Consider the following 24,506-nt stretch of genomic DNA (forward strand, 5'->3'; position numbering starts at 1 on the left):
CTCAGCAGAGAAGAAGTAAAGACCATAGCAAAAGTTCTGAGTGATGAAGAGGAAGGTTGACAACACGAAATGAAATGGAAGTAGTATTGCCAACAACTTGGGATGCCTGGTGTTTGTTAAACATCTGACATCGTAAAGAATGTGCATTCCCTGAGGCTTCTTAGTTACTGCTTTTAAATTGATCCTTCAATATGTATTTCTTTAAATCAATAATGTTTCTTAAGCCCAGCAGTTTGTGTGACTTAACATATTCTAAACTGTAGGTGTTTGCATGAGGTTTGGCTATAATTCTAAAAGGTCCCACATACTCATCAGTGAATTTTTTAGTCTTGGATGTCAGTTTCTTAGACTTTTCTTTAGTTTTCACAAGGACTAGGTCAACTATCTGAAAACTTGTTGGATTCGCCCTTGCATTGTGTCTTCTTTTCCTTTCCAAAGCCTTTTTCCTAATATTGGTACATGCTACCTTCTTCTTGTGCTCCATAGCTACCTCCGTAAGAGTCAGAAATTCTACTAGGTCAAAGAGGAGATTATTAGGTCTAATTCCACCCATTAATTCTACTGGTGCAAAACCCATGGCTTCATGTTTCATTTTGTTAATCATGTCTTCAAAATACTCCAAGTAATTAGCCTGAACAGAGTGCTTCTTGTGACAGTATGTTCTACAGAGACGGTTAAGTTATTTCACGATCCTTTCACATGTGTCTCCCAGTGGAAAATAGGCCGAAATTTTAATGTGTTCTATGTTTCTCTTCTTCAAACATTCCTCAAAACGCCTAGAAATAAACTGCGGCTCATTATCTGACAAAATTGCTTTCAGCACCCCAATATTTACAAAGTAGTCTTTTTCCAATTTACTCACTATTACTTTGGAATTTGCCTTCTTAATAGGATAAAATCTCACATACTTCGAAAATCCATCCACCAATACAAACACATATTCACAAGGTCACCTAGAAACTGGCAGAGGGCCAAAAAGAGCCACCACTGCTAAATTGTTCTGAGGTTCCACAGAGTACATCTGTCCCTGTATAATTCTGTTATTTGCTCATACTTTTTGACATCTGTCGCAGTATTCTAGCCTTTTCTGCACTCTACAGCACACGTTATCAAAAATTATTACTTCACTTAATTTAGCAATACACTTACGGGCTCCGTAATGTCCATATTTCCCATGTATAAAATCATTTAAAAAATCTACATTTTATTCTGGGAAGCAAAAACGCCAATCTTGATTTGTTTTCTTTTTTCATTGAAAAAGAATATCTTTCTATACCAGGTAATATTCAGCTAACTTTGGAAAATCAGAGTGACCCATCCTGCTTTTTACCAATTTCAGATTATCGTCCTGGTTTTGCTCCTGACTTGAGATCCTTACGGATGTGCTTAATTGGTCCGGTCCCTCTTCCTGCAGTTGAATGACTGCTAGCAAAATTTCATCACAATCCCTGTTCCTTAATGGATCTCCCCCCCCCCCCCCCCCCCTCCCCGCTCTTTTTCCATTACGCTTCTAGATATCGCGTCTGCCACAATGTTTTCAGAACCCTTTATATACTTCATCTCATAATTAAATTGCTGTAAATACATAGACCACCTCCACAGTCTACTGTGTTTGAGTTGACAAGTATCTAAATATGTTAAAGCACTATGATCAGTAAATATTATAACTTTATGTCCCAAGAGGTACTGCTCAAATTTTTTCAATCCAAAAATAATGGCTAAGGCTTCCAATTCAGAAATGCTACAGTTTTTCTCTGCTTGTTGCAACAATCAACTTGCAAATGCGATCGTTTTGTGGACGTGTTCTTCATCATCTGTTTCGATCTGCAATAATTCCACCCCCAGACTGTAATCACATGCATCTGATCCTAGACAAAAAGGTTTTGAAAAGTCAGAATGGTTCAAAATCTGATTGTTCACTAGTGCTTCTTTAAGTTCTTCGAAAGCTGTTTGACACTCCTGTGTTGACTTAAAAGTTCCCTCAGACAAGGTGCATTGAATAACAGACCAGGTACAAATTTTTGCTAAACTCTGAAAAGTCCAAACATTCCCTCTAATTCTTTATATGTGGTTGGCACTGCATAATCTCTGATGGCTTTTATCTTTCCTGGATCGGGCATAATCCCAACACTACTAACTATATGTCCCAGCAATTTAATTTCTTTCTTAACAAATTCTGTTTTGTCAGATTTCAATTTCATTCCCCCTGTTTTAATTGCTTCGAACACCTTGTGTAACAACAGGCAGTGCTCTTCCCAAGTGGGAGTCGAAATTAATACATCGTCCACATAATTCTCCTTAACAAATGGCCACATACAACCTGGGACATTGCTCTAACAAATGCACAAACACTGATATTTAAACCAAAAGGCACTACCTTATACTCATAACATCTCCCCTCAAACAGGAAAGCTGTGTACTTTCAAGATTCTGTAGCCAACGGGAGATTCCAGTAACCACACGTTGCATCCATGGATGTGAAAAATTTTTCACCTTTAAATTTTTGTAATTATTCTGTTGTGGTTGGCAAGAGAGCCAACATGGTTTTACTAAAGGAGGCCGAAATGCACGTGTTTTAGCTCACGCAGGCTGGCGTGAGGTCTGGAACATGACAAGGAAATTAGAATTTAGAAAAATGGACGTAGCTGGTGGAATACTTAACTTTAATCCATTAATGATGAACGTTGGTCTTGACGGTACATGATTCACAATATCAATAGTAACTGATAATGGCGCCTTGCTAGGTCGTAGCAAATGACATAGCTAAAGGCTATGCTAAACTGTCGTCTCGGTAAATGAGAGCATATTTTGTCAGTGAACCATGGCGAGCAAAGTCGGCTGTACAACTGGGGCGAGTGCTAGGAAGTCTTTCTAGGCCTGCCGTGTGGCAACACTCGGTCTGCAATCACTGATAGTGGCGACACGCGGGTCCGACGTATACTACCGGACCGCGGCCGATTTAAAGGCTACCACCTAGCAAGTGTGGTGTCTGGCAGTGACACCACGAATTCTTCTATGTTTTCAGACATATCAGTTTCTGGCAAGATAATTTTATTTAACGATCTGGTGTCCAAAACAAGCCCAATGGAACCATCCTTCTTAGGTACTACAAACAATGGTTTATTATATACACTAATCACTTTTTCTATTATTCCCCATTCGAGTATATTCTGTTTCAAATCTCAGATGGCTTCCTTATGCACTTCTGGAAAGGCAAATGGTTTTCGGAACAAATGTGCATCCTCTTTCACAGTTAAATAGCACTCACAATTCCAAACTAAACCGGCTTGGTCTGAAAACACTTCACAATGGTTGTTCAAAATTCGTCTCAATCATCTCTTTGTATGTCAGTAAAATCCTTTAATTCTTCCAAATTTTCGTTGATCCTAATTCTGACATTTTCTATCTCAGAAGAATCTACTTCCTTTCTTTAGCCATATTCATTACAGCTCTTGATCACTCTGTGGTCCTACAGTATCTTACTGGAATATCACTTTGTTCATTATTTACACAATGTCTTTTACCAATGAAGGGAATAACTACCAGTTTTTCATGTACTCTAATAATTACATAATTTGTCCCAAAATTAACCCACCCTTCATATTTGTGTAAGAAATAGACGCCTACCAACGTTTCAACACTGAGTCCATTATAATCAAAAAATTTAATTGTATTTGTACTCCACTTATTATGATTGGTAACAATATTTCCTGTTTGACCACCTTCTTGCTTTTCCCAGTGGCCACCACAATTTTCAGCCCACTCATGGGCATTATCACTATTTGCTTACTTTTAGGGAGAGCATTCACAAAATTCTGGGACACTGCACAAACTTCAGAACCAGTATCTATTTTACCTTTTCTTTAAACACAGTGACTTCAGTGATAGGTTGTTCAACATATTCTCATCTAACTACAGACTCAGGTTCTTTTAACAAATCCTGCACTACTTCGCACCTGTAAAAACCTACCCCTTCTGTGGAAAGTACATTTAGCTTAAATGGATCCCCTTTTACTTCATTAGTAGTGGTGGCTTTTGCCATCCGGTCCACTACATACAAATCAAAACATCTCTCTGACTTCTCACCCCCCATATCATCTTTGTTTTGCAACCCTATCCAAGGTGTTGTCAGAATTATTTAAATCGTTTTCTTCTTCTTCCTCTTCCGACCCTTCTTCCTCCTCCAATATTACTCCCTTTAATCTATTCACTTCTTCTTCTTCTTCGCGGATGGATCACTTAGGACCACGCGTAATCAACATTTGTTGGCCTTCCTTTTCGCCCAGTATTCCTTCATAAACAACGAAAGGGCTAGCTTTTGTTGCGTAGACCATGTATGTCGGTTAGTTTTTCTCTCTTCTTCCTCAAAACCCCGTATGTTTGTGATTTTTCTGATTTCATTTCTATCATGTAGATTTGGGAGACCCTAATTCTCTCAGGTCTTTTTCCATCTGTTTGTACCAGTTCGGTCTTGCAGTTTTGTTCTTTAAAAATGTATGGATTTTGTACGTTAACCTGTTTGAGTCCATTCTTTCTAAGTGCCCCATGAATTGTATTCTTCTCATGCACATTGTGTCTGTTATTTTGGAGATATTTTTATATATTTCTGCATTGGGTTTTGGATAATGTACCCCATCTTTAGTTCTTGGTCCTAGGATTTTCCTCATTATCTTACGTTCTTTCACTTCTAATTCCTCTTTTAATGTTCTGTGTTGAAGGTTTAGTGTCTCAGATGTGTAGAGAGCTTCGGGTCTAATTACTGTTGTATAGTGTCGTATTTTGCAGTTCCACGAGAGACTCTTTTTGTTCTAAATGTTTTTTGTTAACTGAAACGCCGTCTCCATTTTCTGGACTCTTGATCTGACAGATTTCTTTTCATTACAATTTTCTGCAATCCATTCACCTAAATATTTAAATTCTTTTACTTGAGAGATGTAGTTATTACCAATTTTGAGATCAGAAGGTGCATCTTTGATGTCAGTCATAAATTTTGTTTTTTCAAATGAAATTTGTAATCCTATTTTAGCTGCCTGTTCTTGTAATAATTCTAGCTGTTTCTGTGCATCGGTAATGTCTTGTGCGATCAGTGCCATGTCATCAGCAAATGCTAAACAGTCTAATTCTATGCCCATATGTCTTGGTCCCAGTCTGTGTGCTGGTGCACCTGCTTTTTTCCATTCTCGTACAACTTTTTCAAGAGCACAATTGAAGAGCACTGGGGACGGTACATCCCCTTGTTGTACTCCTGTGTCTATTTCAAATTCTGTGCTCAATTCTCCCATAAATTTTACTTTGGATTTGGTCTCCGTGAGTGTTTCTTTTATGATGTTTGTTGTCTTTTGATCTAGTCCAAATTCTGCTAATACTTCAAAAAGGGATTCTCGGTCTATACTGTCATATGCTTTTTTAAAGTCGACAAATGTGATGACATAACTTTTGTTTGAAGTACTGTGTAAATATTTCATTGAGTTTTTCAAGTTAAGGATTTGTTCTACGCATGATCGACCTTTTCTGAACCCACCTTGGTATTCGCCTAGTTTTGAATCCAGCTGAGGTTCTGCGCAGTTTAGTAGGGCTTTAGACAGAATTTTGTATGTTATTGACAATAAAGAGATTCCACGATAGTTGTTGGAGGCTGTTTTACTTCCTTTTTTGTACAGAGGATGTATGATTGCAGTCTTCCAATCTGTGGGGATTTTTTCAGTTTTCCAGATTTCATGTATAATTTCTTTGAGTTTTGCAATAAGATTTTCTCATGCATTTTTCCATAATTCTGCGATGATTTGGTCTTCTCCTGATGCTTTGTTATTTTTCAGTGACTGAATTATATCCTTAATCTCTTGTAAACTTGGTGGCTTTGAGTCTGGGTTTCGTTGTGTACGATGGAACTCAAATTTTTCTGCAGGCTTTTCACAACTCAGTAATTTAGAAAAGTATTTTGCAAGAATTTCAAAGTTTTCGGTGTTGGTATGAGCAATTTCCCCATGGTCATTTTTGAACTGGAGTGATGGAGGAGAGTACTTTGTTAATTTTTGTTTGAATACTCTGTAGAAATTTCGGGAATTGTTTTTCTTGAAATCATTCTCTATGTCTTGCAATTTTTTGTCTTTGTGTTGTTTACGGACTGTTCGTATTGCTTTTGTGACTGTTTTCCTGGTATCTTTGAGGTCTTCCAGGGTCTTTTGATTTTTGTTGCACAACCAATTTTGCCACGCCTGTTGTCTGATATATATCAGTTGGTCACACTCATCTGTCCACCAGGGGTGTTTACGTGTTCTTGTTTGCGGTGCTACAGTCTCAGCTGCATTTAAAGGTCCTCCTTGCAGTTGTTGCCAATTTTGTGGTTTTAGATTTTGCATTTCTTTTGTAAATTGTTCATTGCCATTTATCTTTTGTACATCATATTTACGGTGTGGAGATTTCTTAGTGAATTTTCTTTGTTCTGGAATGACATCTAGGGAGAATTTTGTTGGGTAATGGTCGGAATCTAGGTCTAGTCCATTAAGGACTTTAAGTTTCATGGTTTCTACTGTATTTACGCGGGAGATCATTACATGATCCAACTGGTATTCACCCAGTAATGGATTAGTTGAGATCCAAGTTTTCGTTTTCGAGGCTCTTTTCTTGAAAAATGTTGATTTGAAAAATAGGTCATGGTTTTTGCAGATTTCAATGAGCCGCATGCCATTCCGGTTGGTCTGTGTATGCCCTGACCATTTACCTACCCAATATCGATATTTCATTTCTTTACCGATTTGTGCATTGAAATCGCCCATAAGGATTTTGACATGGTTATTTGGGATTTTTTGGAGAATATTATCCAATTGGTCCTAGAATTATTCTACTTCTTCTATTTTGTTTTTGTTAGTGATGTTAGTTGGTGCATGTCCATTGATTAGCGTGTATATCTTATTAGCTGATTTTATTGTCATCGTGGAGAGCCGACCCGAGTAAGATTTGAAAGTTGCGACTGAATCAAGTATTGATGTATCTACTATAAATCCAGTTCCAAATTGTGGACAATTTGCCATGGCTCGTTTTCCAGGTTTTCCTTTGTATATCCTGTATCCTTCCGAATCAAGAGGATTTTCATCTGTATATCGTGATTCCTGAAATGCAATAATTTTGATTTTACGTTCCCTGGATTTGTCCAGGATGTTTTTTAGTTTTCCCATTTTTAAGAGAGAATTTACATTAAATGTCATTAGCCAAATTCTAGATTTTGGTTTGATTTTGTTATTACGGGGTTTTGAGGTACTCCAATTTACCTCCATGCACACTTCTGTGGTCTCCCCAGAATCCGAATAGACCACTTGCGGTTTTTCAACTGTGGGATTTGACCCACTGGGGTCCCAAGCCCGGTTGAAAAAGGAGGAGGGGGAGGAGTAACACCTCATAAAAAAATCCTTGGTTCACCTGGCCCGGGTGATAGTACCTCGTGAGGGCCCCTTGCCAGGGACATGGTGAAGACCTCAACGGCAGTGAAGGCGGAGATGAAGATCATCGGTACGGCGGAACTGGCGGAAGAGGCAACCTTGCTTTTTGGGATACTATAAAAGCTATCGTCCAAGGTTATTTGGACAAAGGGCACGACGGTTCCACGGGTTAGTGGCGGTAACCCTACAGCGTCTGTTCCACATGTTAGTGGCGGCTGATCTATAAAACTCAGAAGTGGAACTCTGAGCTTAACCAGACTGAAATCTCAATTTCAGTCACAAACCCAGTCCAATTAAATCAACATGGATACAGCACCTTCAAATCTATCCACTATTTTTTCCACTATATTATTTTCTTCCTTATGCACTTCTGATGCTATTTCACCAGTTATGCACCAACCCAATATCACAATAATACTTTCTGGGGAAGGTAATCTGTAGAAAGATTCAGCTGCTCAAAATGATGTTTGTAAATATGTAGTTTCTTTCATTTTCAGAAAAAAGAAAAGAAATCAAAGAGTGTCAACCTTGTTCCATTGTTGTTACAGAAGTGACTGTTCTTCTGTTACCCTAACAAATGCTGTGAGGAGCTGTTCATGTGATATCCCACAAATATTCATCTTATGTGATTAATAATGGCACAGGCATGCACACTCGGGTTTATTAGTATGCTTTCACACTACAATCTTTAGTGTGTGTCACAATGTCCACTTACAGTGGTTCACAGCATTCTTTTGCTCACATTGCTTTTTGTTTTTACTTTTGTTTGGATGAGTATCATTGGAGAAGATCCAAATGAGTGATTGCCTTCTCTCTGGTTCAGTCGCATTTAAGACTTAACATACTGATAAGAGAATGACACTTAGAAATTCAAAAGAAAATAAATATGATGATTATTTCTGTTATAGACTGTTGAAGATGCCTTAAGCACTTATCTTTCCTTTTTCCTGGCCTTATCCCCTGTCTTCATGAAGTCAGCAAGTTATTTATTCGATTTTGGAATGTTAGTGGTAGAGCATGGCAGATGACCATCTGTCACCACCCATTGTAACTTATGTAGGCCTACCACATCTGTCAGCATTTAGTGTTATGCGAAAGTGAAAATTTTTTCTAAATGTTTGCAAATTGTGTAACTGAGGTGAGCCATGGGTACCAGCCCAGTATTCACCAGTCAGATGTGGGGAAACTACTCCAGGCTGGCAGGCGCACTTGTTGTTATTGTTAATGCTCAGGGTGTATTCGATCTGGAGCTGGTGCTTCTTCCCACCTCTTGACAGCATCACACTAGTGTGTACGGCTGTCTCTGTACATATGTTTGAAGCAGTTTTACAAAATAGTTTGTTAGTAAAAAATTAAAATTCAGTTGTAAAAGATGAGTAATAGTTATTCATATCTACAAGATGAAACAATGTCCTTGCATTCTTGGGATAGTTGCTGCTCCAATACCAATGCTGAATAAGACCGTATTGCCACTGAAGTGTGGGTATGATTGTGCAGTCTGGAAAATATCAGTTATCGACACCTAATATTAGTCGTGGCAAAAGTTCCTGGAAAGGGACTAAACCTTGTTGTCTGCCAATGATTGGTGGATATGGATATGCAGAACAGTTAAAAACTAGACTGGCTTCCCAAATGATGCTCACTATAGGCCTAGTTGTAAGGGTGTCCTTTTCAGTCATTCTTAATCTATTTAAACAATCATTCTTCCAGCACTCCACAAGGGACTGGAAAGAATGAAACCCTAACATGGGTTACCATGCTAAGTACGCTCTTGCACACACCTTATGGTTTGCACGGTACACATGTAAGACTGGAAAGAGATGATTCTTGTTGACTATGTAAACTGAATCTTGAAATGAACTTCTACTGTGTCTGAATTTCTTGATATAGTGAAGGGGGTTGCTAAAAAATAGAAGAAGAATTTTCTGCCATCCATAGCTGCACTTGACACCCAAATCAATTGTAAATGTGTAAAATATTGTTGTTTGGAGTTGCTCCTATTTGAACTTCAGAGGTTGCAGCTACAGAATACTGTGTAAAACATCGTAGATATTTCTCCCACTTGTGATAGAAAATGGCTTTTTATAAAAACTTACAATGTTATGATGGCTTATAGTCATATCTTTTTTGGAAATGTTCCGTAATTACTTTACAAACAAAATATGTCTCCATATATTATTATTGTACAATATTTGTAATGGAAAAGTCATGTTTCATTTTTGTTTATTGCAGTATTGAAACTGAGTATCTTAAGTTATTAGTTTGGTGTCCCCTCTTTGTTTGTGTAGTACTGATAATACACGTTACGGTATTCTATTGTAAGTGTGGAAGTATGATCAATTGACAATTCTGAAACCTGTATGTCATGTTCTAGGTTGTGTTTCGTTCATCCACAAGTATGGTATATCTGTTTATCCAGATGAGCTCAGAAATGTGGGACTTTGACATACATGGTGATCTGTACTTTGAGAAAGCTGTTAATGGTTTTCTTGCTGATCTCTTTCAGAAGTGGAAGGTTGGTATTTTTTCTGGTGTTTGTTGCTTCTCCTTTATTTTACATGGTTGTCTGATAAAAGTAATTTTGTTTTGCAGAAGAACGGGAGCAATCATGAAGTTACAATTGTGCTCTTTTCACGTACATTTTACAGAGCTAATAGTCTTGAAGAGTTCCCGTCATATATGAATGAATGTTTGCAGCAGGATTATAAGGGGAGATTTTATGAAGACTTCTACAGGTTTGCCTTTTAATTTTATATGTAAAAAGTACCTATGTGTATTTAATCCCGTAAATCCTTTTTGATTACACAAAATACACTGATAAGACAAAACATTATAACATTATAATAATCTCTGGAATGCTGTACAGCAACGATTCTGTATTGTGGGGTTTAGACAAGTCTGTGGTAGGTTTCCGGTGGTATGTGGCACCAGGTGTCTCTACACAGGTGATACAATTCCCTTAAATTACAAGCTGGTGATTTGTGGGCATGAAGCTGGTGGCCAGTAGTGTCTCAGATGTGTTCTGTCGGATCCAGATCAGGTGAATTACAGTGCCCAGACATCAGTGTGACTTCACTGTCATTCTCCTCAAACCACTGTAGCACAATTCTGATTCTGTGACATGGTCAGTTATCATGCTGGAAGTTGCCATCACTGTTGGGGAAGACCTCACGAATGAAAGGTTGAAAGTGATCCACGACGAAGTTCACTTTTGTCCACAACTGTCATAGTGCCTTTGATTATCAACTTAGGTCTCAAAGACACCCCGGGAAATGTTCCCATACAATAATATTGCTCTCACTGGCGTATGTCTGTGATGCAGTGCATGTTTTGAGGCAGCTGTTTGCTTGGTTGATGACCTGGCATATCAAGAAACATGATTCATCTGACCGTGTGATATGTTTCCACCAATCCACAATCCAATCTCTGATGATGGTGTGCCCACTGCAATTGTAATTGATGATGTTGTTGTGGCAGTGTTAGAAAATGGAACCTTTATTCCATATCATTACATAATTGACAAGTTCAGTTTTGGATTTGGAAATGTTTGTGGTAGAGGGTGATTGGATGCCCTTCCTGTCACCTCCTCCCCTCACCCCCTTCAACCCTTTGTGGATGAAATTTATGCATCCCGACTTTCAGTGTCTACTATTATCCCACATTAAAGTGTGTTACATTTTCTGAATTGTGCAACTGAGGCGGAATATGGGTGCCAATTTGACACTCACCTAGTTGGATGTGGCAAACTGGCTAAAATGCACATCCAAGGTGGCCAGTGCACCGGGACGCATCATTAATCTGCTGGGGTTGGTGCTCCCCACCAAGTCACAGAAGACGCATACTAATGTAAATGGTTATTCAGGCAGGTTCAACAATCAGTAAGATGAAATTTATTGAATCAGTGACTTACTAGTACACATCTCCCCTGGTAACTTCAGTGAGATGAAGTTGTTCGTCACTCGATTACTAATAGGACATAATCTGGTGATTTTTAATTGTGTGCTTTGGAAAGAGGGGCCTTCCTTATGTACAGTGGCAACACATGCAAAATTATATGAATGTGCTACAATGTGGTGCCCTTGAGCCTTTTGAGTTACAAGGGTTAGTAATATAATTATCACTGGTGGTTTAATATTCTGAGGAATCAAATAAAATGGGAAAAAGGTTGGCGACAGCGGAAATGAAACGTGGGTTGGTGAATTGGCAATCTGTTGTTTAGATTACCCGGACACGCTGCTGTCACGGCAGCGGCACCTTGTAAATTCCACTTACGGTACGCTTGCTCAGTATGCTACATCCAGTTTCAAAGAAAAATACCGATCTGGTGCCATGAGCACTGCTGGAAGAGCTGACTTCACATTAGAGCATGCACAGTAGTAAACATACAACTGGGCTGCTTCTCTCAGTTGATCATAGTGGGGCTGACTATCATTTCAGCACTTAACACTGGTTTCTAGTTACCATGGAGAGAGAATGCTACAATACATGCTTTTGTCCTTTTTATTTGTGTACCAGTATGCATTTGAAGAGGAATGGTGTAATTTTAGTGCAATTTCCAGATCTCATTTGAAGAGAAACAGCATAATTTTGGTGCAATTTCTGTCTCAAATTTGAAGTGAAATGGTGTAATTTTAGTGCAATATTTAAGGTGTGCTGTAGTTCATGATAACCAATCACTACTGATTATGTAGTGTTTGTGGACCATGGATATCAGTAAGCCTTATTTTTAACATTTCTTACAATTTATATAGAGACAGGGCAGAAGGTTGTTTATCTGCAGATAGGCCCTCTGCTTTTTCATATGAGGATTGTTAAGACTTGGGAAATATCTATCACATTTCTAAGGAATTAGGGAATGCTATTTTTGTGGATTTTCAAGTCGGTTTCAATTTTCTGTTGAACGGCTAACTACTCATTGTCTGCTGTGTTTCCCTTTTACTAATAAGCATCTTCTGTGGTCATTCTAGAAATATGGATCATAATATGGTAGTACATTTTTGTTTTTTATGGATTACAGTTGTTTGCAGTTCTACAAACCACTGCTTTTTCCTCCATTGCTAGCTGAGGTTGAAGTCGAAAGAAATTTGGTTGTACATTCACTCTTGGCTGTTTTTTGCCTTATTCGAAACTACATTTTTATGTTGTATTGCAAACATATTATGTACATCCTAACAGGCATTCCCAAGTGGCCTCCACATGAAGTTTAGAATAATACAGCTCAGCGTTCATAAAACTGTGTAACATATAAAGTTTAACAATAGCTGTGGATCATATAATATTATAGCTAAATATATTAACATACAGGTTAAAAACAGTTCTGCAAGTGTGCAGAAAATGAGGCAAATAGTTCAAAAAATTTGGCTAAATGCAAAAATAAAGTCTTTTTATGCCAGAAACCAAGTGGGGAGCTATACAAAGTACACCTTAATTTTATAAAAGTTGTGAATAATAACACCAGTTTCTGCTGTTACCTAGGTTGGATGTCATACATGTACAGTCATAGAAAAAAAGGAAGAAACCCCCCAAAGAAAGATTGCAATTTTAAAAGGTAAACCAACACTGAACACAATCACAAATTACATCCAGTGAAATAAAAAACATCAGTTCTGTCCAAGACACTGTGTTGCATACAGAAGAAATGAAACTGCTTGGAAAAGGTCTGACATACAATGTCGGTACATGAATACTTGAAAAATACATAGGAAACCTCTTAGTTGAGTCAGAAAACATTCTCATATAGGAAACATAAACAAAACAAGTCAGGTAAATGCTGGTCTGACAAGAGACCTGGTAAAGCTATTACGTTGAAAATATAATAATAACTTAGAAGAAAGGAAACACAGGAAACTAAAACAGTACAGACACCATAACATTTAAGAAACTACAGCAACCTAACACTACCATATATATCAGATAAAGGAAACACAGTGATCCTCATGGATAAAGAGTAATACATCAATTAGACACAAGAGTTCATCACAAAAAAACACAGAAAGAAATTGAACATACACTGGAAGACAATGAAAAAAGAAAACTTTTACAGACAAATCACAGTGCACCTTCGTTCCAATGCCAACCAAAGTTTCATAAGAAACAGATCCCAGTCAGAGCTGTTGTGAATTACGGAAATGCTCCGACATACCCACATTCAAGACACATGTTGAAAATCTTATCACGAAACTACAGAGGATAGAACTATAAAAAACACTACACAATTGATTCAACAGTAATGTAAGAAAAGACAAACAATTTCAAATATCAGCTATTGAATTAACAGGGCTTGATATCACCAAGAAATTAATCATTTTGTGTGTGTATAGATCTCCCAGTGGTAGCGTGGACACTTTTTTCAATAAGTTAACAGAAGTTCTAGGTAAAATCCCAAGTACAAAGTTCAACATAATTCTGTGTGAGGACATTAACATCAACACTAACATCATATATGAATCCAGCAGCACCTTCATAAACATCCTTCAAAGTTTTGTCATGTCCCTATTGGTCAATAGTGCAGCAAGGGTTACCACGACGACTTCATCAGTAATTGACAATGTGGCCACAAATATGGACAGGGAAAAATGTGATGTAGCTGTAAAAGATCTCTGACTATCAGACCATCTCTGTCAAATAACAACAGTAAAGTCAGGCATCGAATCATTCCCTAAACTACAAGCCTACAAACGACATCTATCAGAAATCAAAATAAAGATTTTTCAAAAGAACTAGAAAAACAAAGCTGGGATGAAGTGTATAAGGAAACCAATGTGAATATGAAATTCTCTAAATTCTCCACATTGTTTATATTGAACTTTGAAAAGGCATTTCCAAAAGTACGCACATCTGTATCAACATCTCACAAAAACAGATGGATAATAGCAGGTATTAAGAAGTCCTCCCAAACACTTAAACACCTCAGTTCCGTGAAAAAGATTCGCAATGATTCAGAATTCTTAAATTACTATCATAGATACAAAAAGAGCTATAGAAAGGTGCTGATTGCTGCAAAAAAGTCATTTAATGACAAAATAATATATAATACAGAGAATAAAAGCAAAGTAGTTTGGGATGTTATAAAAAAGGAAACGGGGAGAGGCAAACAAAAGCAGAATAACATACTGCTAAGGGAAGGGGATAAAGTAATAAATGATCCGCACCACTTAGCAAACTATGTAAATGAGCATTTTTCAAGTATTGCAGAGAAGTTACAGCAAAAATTCCCCCAAACAAATATAACGCCTGTAAATAACGTTGCACTAAAGACAATGATGTTACTTCCAACCACAGAGAAAGAAGTCAGTAAAACAATTAAAAAACTAAAAAATAAGTCAGTAGGCTTAGATGAAGTACCAGTGTGTGTACTGAAACAATGCATAGGGATTATACAAGGCCCCTTAACAAATATAATAAATGAATCCTTCACATCAGGGACATTTCCAGAGCAGTTAAAACAGGCAAGAGTTGTACCTTTGCTTAAGAAAGGTAATGCAGAAGACAGAGAAAATTACCAGCCCATTTCCCTGCTGACAGCATTCTCAAAAATAATAGAAGCAATTATGAAAGACAGATCAATGAATTACCTGAATAAATACAATCTTTTAAGCAAATCACAGTTTGGTTTCCAAAGTGTCAAAAATACAGTGTCAGCCATAGTAGAATTCACAAAAGTTGTACTTGAAGCTCTTGATGAAGATGAGTGTGTCACAGGCATATTTTTGGATCTTTCAAAGGTGTTTGATACAGTCGATCACACAATTCTATTAAATAAATTAGAAACATTAGGAATAAGAGGGGTTGCTAATGACTGGTTTCGATCATACCTAACAGATAGAGTACAAAGAGTAGAGATGACACATACTTCAAATAAATCTAAACATTTAGTAAAACACTTATCAGAACCAAAATACATTAATATAGGGGTTCCACATAGCATATTAGGACCAATACTATTCCTGATATACATCAGTGACTTTCCCAGTAGTGTTACTCAGGTGAAAAAATCCTCTTCGCTGATGACAGCAATATTATAGTCACTAAGAAAACAAGAGAACTCCTTGCCGAGAAAGCAAATGAAACTCTCAAGGAAGTTTATGATTGGTCAACAAGTAATAAAGTGACATTGGACATAAAGAAAACTAATGCCATGAATTTCAGTTTGAAGAGGAAAAATGACAATTTTGAATTAAATGTAGATGGCACCTCTATAGACTGTGTAACAAATGCAAAGTTTCTAGGAATGAATATTGATTCTCAATTGAAGTGGTGTGAACACTCAAAGGTACTTGCAAACAAAATGTCATCAGCGTGTTATGCCCTTAGAATCCTGTCATCAGTGTGTAACATGCAGTGTCTTTTAGTTACATATTATTCATATGTACACTCAATTCTTAGCTATGGCATTCTTTTTTGGGGAGCAAATGCACAAAACATGAACACAATTTTCAAACTCCAGAAAAGGGCCATAAGAATAATAACCAAAAATACTAGTCGAGCTCATTGTAAAGATCTGTTCAAAATACTGGGTATTTTAACTGCCCAATGTGAATACATTTACCAGTCAGTTGTACACATCAAAAATAACATGGGTAATTAATGCACAAACAGCTCTTTCCATGACCATGCAACAAGAGATAGAATCAACATACATTTACCAAGAAAAAATAAACATAAAACTCAAAACAGCATTTTCTACCAAGGAATAAAACTGTACAATAAATTACCAAAAGAGATCAAAGAAATTGCAAAAATACTCTTATTTAAAAAGGCAGCTAAAAAGTATCTGTTATGCAATACATTTTATAGATTGAAGGATTACTTAGCTAAAACACAGCAGGGGTTTGATAAAAAATGTTATACAAATAAATAATAATAATAATAATGATTATAAAATAACCAACATTCCACATAACACCTTCACTTATGTTTTTTTCCTTCTTTTTTCCTTTCTATAAATGCTTACCCCCAAGCTTTGCATAGCACAATACTAACAACTCTTCCTCTTTCTGAGCTCAACATCTCACTCATTATAGAGGGATGAAGACTCAGTTTTTCAGGATAGCAAATGGGAATTTGTGGCACAGAAAATGGCCCAGAGATCACCTGAGTGTGTTATGAGTGAACAGTGTGACATTACATTATTTAATAAGTTATTTGTAAAAAAAAAAAAGTACTGTATACCAGGAGTAAATCTAATGATTGTCTCTAACTAGAAGTCTGTAAATATATGTGTACACAAATCAGCTTATTTTGAATTGATCTAAATTTGTAAATACTTTGAGATGTCCTATATCCTTGTAAAAAGAGATCTACAGATGAATAAAGCTACTACTACTACTACTACTACTACTACGTAAAAGATGTGCAGGTTCCAGCCACAGCCACTCTCCTCTCATTGGATGTGGAGAACATGCAATATACCAATAACCAAAACAGTAAACATCATAGAACAAAATCATAAGAGACACACTACACTTCCACATGAGTACAGCAAAGAAACAGTCAAGCTACTAGAGGTAATAACAGACTAGAACTATTTCCATTCTAATAATGTATTCTGTTTACAAAGTGAAGTATTACCTATAGGATCCGTAGAGCCTAGAACCATAGCAAACATATTCATGGACCATGTAGAACAGGTCATATTTAACACAATAGCATCAGATAAGTATAACTTCTTAAACTGGACTAAATGTATAGGTGACTTCTTGTGCTGATAGAAGAGTCAAGTAGTAAAATTGACCAGTCACATACAGACATAAATTCAATTCACGATAAGATAAATTTTACAATAAGAAAAGAGCAAAATAGTTATATTTCTTAGAGGTCACCTTAAAGATTCAGAACAACCAACTGAAACATTTTGCCGTTTCGGAATTTGCTGAAGTGTGAAAGAAACTGTCGTTGTCCATTAGAACAGCTGATATTCTGAATAGTTCATCAGACAAGGGGGTAAATTCATTGAAGTATGAATATGTACACTCTTTTTTTTCTTCTTTGCTGCAACAACTGATTCTCATGGATAATCTGAAATTCTTCCAATCTGCAGACTTTACACATGATGTGTATAATAATCAAGTTTACAATTACACTGTTTTAAATAATACAGTTTGTTATCACATTTTTAGGACCAGCAAACATAGATTCTATCTCAAAGTTTAATGGAAGACTGACTAGCTAGCTACAAAAATTCGCCAGTGTTATATTAAATATTACACTGGGTTAATTGTTGTAAACAGACTATAGTGAATTACAGTTAAAAGCTTAAAGTATTCTGGCCTGTGCTGCTGGAGTTAGTGGTCATGTGAATGTGAAGTGTGCTTGTTTGTGTGAATGAATGGTGTCTGTTTCGCTTTTTCCAATGAAGACTGTGGCCGAAAGCCTTTTAATTGTGTCTGTTTGCATGTTATCTTTATGGTAAGTAGCAGTCTATCTTTTCCTCCATTGTAATTAAAAGTTTTAGAGTGAGCTGACAATTGGGATGGCAAAATACAGGTAAACATTTGTAAATACAAAGGTCACAGTAATTTTTATGTTTTCGTAGTTAAATATGAGGTGTCCAATATAACAACAATTTAGTTACTTCTTTCTTTACTTACAGCCAACCTAATTAATAAAAAGTGTTCCTACCATATATTGGGAGATGAAATGAAATATAGAATTTTGTGATATAGGCAAAACTTATGTATCTGGCTTGGTTATTAGAAAGTTAGATTCATTTACATTTCCTAATAATGCCCTCACCATAAACTGTACATTTTCAACATGTTAACTTGTTTCTGTAGCTTTGAACGCACAAAAGCTTTAAGAACATCATATAGAAATACATTTGTGTTAATATTACATTAAAATATGATGGTAGTAATGTTTGATAAATTACATTGCAATGTTTGTGATTACATTTTTGCGAACTACAGAAGTGCCAGGTAATCTTATTCATTCCTACTAAAATAAGCAGTAAATTTCAGTGTGTAGAACCTTAGTACATAGTTATTGTCTCCACAATATTACCCTAAGGTGATTTTTGCTTGCGTTTGACAGTATTTAGTAAATGAATATTCTATATGTGACGTCAGATGTGGCTGAAATCAGCTGTTAGGCTTCACAACACACATTTGATATATATCAAAAACTGACAACAACAGATACAATAATACACCAGGCGTCATATCATCCAAATCCTCACATACAAGACACAAAAACAGGAAGAACACAGTGGAAAAGAAAACAAAATATGATATCAGTGCCATACAAGCACAAATACACACACAGAATATCCAATATTTTCATAAACAAGGCATAAAAAAAACCCAAAAATCAACAGTTCAATTAAAAATACTTTCAAAAGCAATAGAAAAAAAGGGTCTATATCAGAAATGAGGAATATACCAACTAAGATTTGATACATGTGATTGAAGATATATAGGTCAGACCAGGAGAACATTAGACGCATGATACAAATAGTATTGAAGTATAGGAAAATCATTCAACATTTGCAGAACATTTACACAAACATCCACGTAAAATTACCACCAGAGTTACAGATGTAGACATCATAAAGATAAACAAAGAAACCCATTCTCACCCTACAAGAAAACTACCACATTCAGAAAACAGTTACAGAAAACAACTCATAAATGATCAGCCCAACCTAGAAAACCACTCACTTTTTAATCTAATCGAGCACTTAATCTGAAAAACCACACACTTTTTAATTTAATCGACCACGTAATATAACATTAAATATAGGCATGACTACATGTAAGACATTTCTAGGGGCAGTTATGGACTCTGACCACAATTTATTGGTAATGAACTGTAGATTAAAACTGAAGGTAAGAAATTAAGGATATGGAACCTGGATAAGTCGAAAGAACCAGAGGTTGGTGACACTTTTAGAGGAAGCATTAGACTGTGATTGACAAGAACAGGGGAAAGGAATATGGTAGAGGAGGAGTGGGTAGCCTTGATATATGAAATTGTGAAGGCAGCAGAGGAAGGAAAAGACAAGGCATAGTAAAAATCAGAGGAGAACATATAAAGCAAATAGACCAGACAAAGGGAATACAAATGTCTAAAAAATGAGATTGATGCGAAGTGCAAAATGGCCAAGCAGGAATGGCTAGAGGACAGATTTAAGTGTTTGGAAGCATATATCAGTAGGGAAAAGAAAGATACTGCCTTCAGGGAGATTAAACATGGCTTTGGAGAAAAGAGGAGCAGCTATATGAATATCAAGAGCCCAGTTGGAAAACCGGTACTAAGCAAAATGTACTTGAGGGCAATTTTATTAGAAATGGTAAAGGATATAGATGAAGATTAGATGAGATGAGAGATGTTATTCTGTGAGAGGATTTTGACAGGGCACTGAAAGAATTTAAGTCAAAGCAAGGCCATGGGAGTAGATGACTTCCCATCAGAACTATTGATTGTCTTGGGAGAACCAGCCATGACAAAAAGTTTCCAATCTGTTGTGTAAGATGTATGAGACAGGTGGTGAATATGACCAAACTATCAGTTGAATTAAGTCATGATATACAAAATACTAACATGAATTCTTTACAGAAGATTGGGAAAACTGGCAGAAGCCGACCTTGGGGAAGATCAGTTTGGATTTTTGAGGAATGTAAGAACACACAAGGTAATCAAGTCTCTACAATTCCTCTTAGAAGATAGACTTAGAGTAAGCTTGTGACAATGTTGACTGGAATACTCTCTTTGAATTCTGAAGGTATCAGGGATAAATTACAGGGAGCACAAAGCTATTTACAAACCAGATGACAGTTACGAGTCAAGAGGTATGAAAAGGAAGCACTGATTGAGAAGGGAATGAGACAGGGTTGTAGTCTATCCCTGATGTTCAATCTGGGGGGAAAAAAAGAGTAGGACTCAGTCCAGGAAGAAGAAATAAAAACTTAGATATTTGCTGAGGACATTGTAATTCAGCAAAGGACTTGGAAGAGCAATTGAATGGGTTGGACAGTGCCTTGAAAGGAGGATATAAGATGAATATCACCAAAGCAAAACAAGGATAATGGAATGCAGTCAGATTAAAACAGGTGATACTGAGGGAATTATGTTCGAAAATGAGACACCAAAAGTAGTAGATGAGTTTTACTCTTTGGGGAGCAAAATAATGGATGATGGCTGAAGTAGAGAGGATATAATGTGGAGACTGGCAACGATAAGAAAAGTGTTTGTGAAGAGGAGAAATTTGTCAACATCTCATATGAATTTAAGTGCAAGAAGTCTTTTCTGAAAGTATTTGTGTGAGGTATAACCATGTATGGAAGTGAAACATGGATGATAAAAGGTTTAGACTAGAAGAGAATAGAAGCTTTTGAAATATGTTGTTACAGAAGAATGCTGAGGATTAGATGGGTAGATCACATACCTAATGAGGAGCTACTGAATAGAATTGGGGAGGAAAGATATTGCTGACAAAACCTAACTAGGAGATGGGATTGGTTGACGGGACACCTCCTGAGACATCAAGGGATTTACAATTTAGTACTGGAGGGAAATGGGGGGGGGGAGGGGGTTAAAAATCATAGAGAGGGACCAAGAGGTGAATACAGTAAACAGATTCAGAAGGATGTAGGTTGCAGTAATTATTTTGAAATTAAGAAGCTTGTACAGGATAAAGTAGCATGGAGAGCTACATCAAACCAGTCTTTGGACTGAAGATCACAACAACCACCACAGTTAGCACAGCCCTACATGTGTCACCCACCTGGATAGCTGTGCATGGTAATGCGCTGTCTCCCAGGATTGGGAGGTGTGCAGGTCTCAGTTTGAATCTACACAGTGGGTTAACAATGAAGGACAATATGCTAGCCAGCCCGAAAGGCGTTATTAGGTGGTTTTCCACAACCCAGTAGGTGAGTACTGGGCTGGTACCCACATCTTCCCCAGATCTAAGGAGCAGTCATATGAAAATGAGACAGGGAAAAAAATAAGTAAATTGTTTATTATTTCAAAAGTAATTACCATAACTGTTAATATATTTATCCCATTCCATTGTGAGACAAGGTGGTATAATTTTTTCATGGAAATGTGTTTATTGTTGCGTACAGAACCACGATTGCACCCGGGTGTGTCCCTCTTCATCCAAAAAGCAACTGATCGCCACAAATGTCTTTCTTCAGGGTTCCAAAAATATAGAAATCTCATGGGGAGAGATTGCACTGTACGAAGGACATGGGATACACTGATTCTGTGCTGGGAGGTGAATAGAAGACTGGTGTGCTTATGTGTTAAGTCTCCTTAAACCCATAACCAGCAACAACATCCACCTACATGCTACATGTCACCCAACCCATTCACTACCAACCCCCCCCCCCCCCCCCCCCCCCCCCCCCTCCTCAAAAAGAACCACATCTCACTTTAGCATACATACGCACACACACACACACATATGCGTGAATATGGTATACATTTTCTATCCATACATATATAAAAATAGGTGTATGTATGATGATCCTCATCTCCTCCTAAATTACTAGACTGATTTCAACCAAACTTGATACAGATATCACTTACTGCTCGCTGGAAAGAATCCTTGTGGGGATAAGTACCACCTATCTATCAAAGGGGTGGTGGTGAAAAGCAAGGTAATCCGTGATGTACAAATGCTCATACTTTATTCATCCAGTATTTGAGAATGAGAGCACTTAGTAACTGTCAACAAGCTTAACACACAATTTCAAACCATTATGAAACTTTTTCTACTTGACAATCACCACAAAATGATAAACGGAAAAAAACTTTGTAGGTTAGTACATTTTCGATAATGATGCAGTAAAACTGCCACATGAAGCATGACATTTCAATTTGTTACTTCTGTACTACTAACTGTACATTTCACAGACACTAGCCATATGTACCGCAGGATATACCTGCAAAACCATATCATTGAAGACACACCATGCAGGAGATACAACATAATAAACATTTAGATATGTGAAAATGAAAATGCAGGGTGAAAATTGCTAGAGATACAAATCAAATATCTGTACAAGTAAGTTTGAAATTTGTTAAATATTTGTGAAATATATTTGACATGTTTGTACATGGGCAGAAAGCTCACCCTAAATCCCTGGAAAGATTCCAAACAAACTTGCTACACGTATTAGTTATGATCTGGAAAGAGATACTGGGGTGTAAGAACTGGCAGCCTCCTATTGAGGTTGGGATAATAACATGGAGAGAGAAGGGGGAAGGAGGAGACCGAATGTGATTTACTGCTGCTTCCCACTAGTGAAGTGACACATCCAGAATAAGGGGACAGATTGAGCACCATGCCCAGTTTACTCCTAATATCCCACCCCCATTGTGGCCAGTGCTATCCATCACTGTTGACACCATTACTATATTATATGCGGCATGGTCACCAACACAAAGCAAGGTGATTGTAATATTTTAATGTGTTTGCCTGCATGACCATCTGCCAAAGCAGGTGTTGCAATCATTATTGTCAGGTTTTTCCATCTTATGCTTATTGCAATTAATTAAAGAGTGTTCTACACCAGAAGCATTTCACTTTTATTTACAGAGAATCTTCTGTGGCTATTCTGGAAATATGGATACATAATGAAGTTGAATTTTTTTTTATAGACCGAAAACAGTATTTCTGAATAAAGTGTCATGCAATTTACTAGTGGTGCTTCTGCCTCTTGTTTACATATTCCACGAACCACTGTTTTTTTTCTTCATTCTTAGTGGTGGCTGGTTTCTGCCTCTTGTTTACATATTCCATAAACCAATGTTTTTTCAAAAATGGCTCTGAGCACTATGGGACTTAACTACTGTGGTCATCAGTCCCCTAGAACTTAGAACTACTTAAACCTAACTAACCTAAGGACATCACACACATCCATGCCCGAGGCAGGATTCGAACCTGCGACCGTAGCAGTTGCGCGATTCCGGACTGCGCGCCTAGAACCGCTAGACCACCGCGGCCGGCCAATGTTTTTTGCTTCATTCTTAGTGGTGGCTGAGATCGAAAGAAATTCGGCTGTACATGCAGTCTAAGCAGCTTTTCGCCTATTTTGAAATCGCTTTTTCTCATGCTGCATTGGCATTATTTCCACTTCATATCACTTCATAGAATTTCTCAATTGTGAGAAAAAATTTGGCAGAAGAATAATTATGATTTTTATTTAGGTTACTAAATGCCCTGTAATTTAATTAACAGTTAACAAGGATTAATATCAGATTCCTGCTGACTATTCCAATTCCTACTCTCCCCATTCATCTGCTTCCCAATATATTTATTCTTTAATGAAATTTGTCTTTTTCAAACCAACGGTTCAGTTCATGGAATCAGTACTAGAAATAAGAATAACTTTCACAAAAATTTAAAGACATTTACTTCAGTTCATAAACATATTCACTATTCAGTAACATGCCGGCAGCCATACCAAGTTTTACAGATTCTAAACTTCAGTTTTAGAAGATTCAAAAGGCTTTATTGGTAGCCAGCTCCTTCCACCCCATTGGTGAATTTCTTAGCAGAATAATATCACATAATGTGAATATTGTGTACAATCTGATTTAAGTACAAATGTTTACAGTAATTCAGTCATTGCAAATAAATGCTATAAAATGTTTTTTATTTATTTATTTTTATTTTTTTATTTGATGATGTGTGGCTACAGTAGCCTAAGAATTATCATGTGCACCTAATCATATTGAACATTTAACATTTGGTTACAAGTTTTATATCTGTTTATACATAAAAATTTTAAGTTTTTTTAAAACTAATTACACATCGAGAAGCATAGTTTCATTTGTGATCAGCTGAAGGTACAGTAGCATATCTGTTTGCATTTTGTAAGTATTTATTGTGTATTCTTGTTGTCTGGCATCGTCCATTCCAAGATGATCTCCCCACTGTGGATCAGTTGCAACAAAAAGTACATGTAATCTGATCTAATCTATATAATTAGGTAATTTCAATATAATAGAGGGAAACATTCCACGTGGGAAAAATTATATATAAAAACAAAGATCAGGTGACTTACCGAATGAAAGCGCTGGCAGGTCGATAGACACACAAACAAACACAAACAAACACAA

The 24,506-nt window shown here is 36.9% G+C and overlaps 1 protein-coding gene across 1 annotated transcript in view; it reads left to right on the forward strand.

Moving 5' to 3' along the window:
* Positions 1-24,506, forward strand: part of LOC126452593 (GATOR complex protein Iml1) — a 572,541-nt gene that overhangs the window by 33,064 nt on the left and 514,971 nt on the right. The window contains exons 5-6 of the mRNA XM_050091115.1: positions 9,811-9,951; positions 10,029-10,171. Of these exons, the coding sequence (XP_049947072.1) occupies positions 9,811-9,951; positions 10,029-10,171 (284 nt within the window). The remainder of the gene's footprint in view (positions 1-9,810; positions 9,952-10,028; positions 10,172-24,506) is intronic.

The sequence above is a fragment of the Schistocerca serialis genome, chromosome 1 (genome assembly GCF_023864345.2).
Source record: "Schistocerca serialis cubense isolate TAMUIC-IGC-003099 chromosome 1, iqSchSeri2.2, whole genome shotgun sequence".
Taxonomy (NCBI): domain Eukaryota; kingdom Metazoa; phylum Arthropoda; class Insecta; order Orthoptera; family Acrididae; genus Schistocerca; species Schistocerca serialis.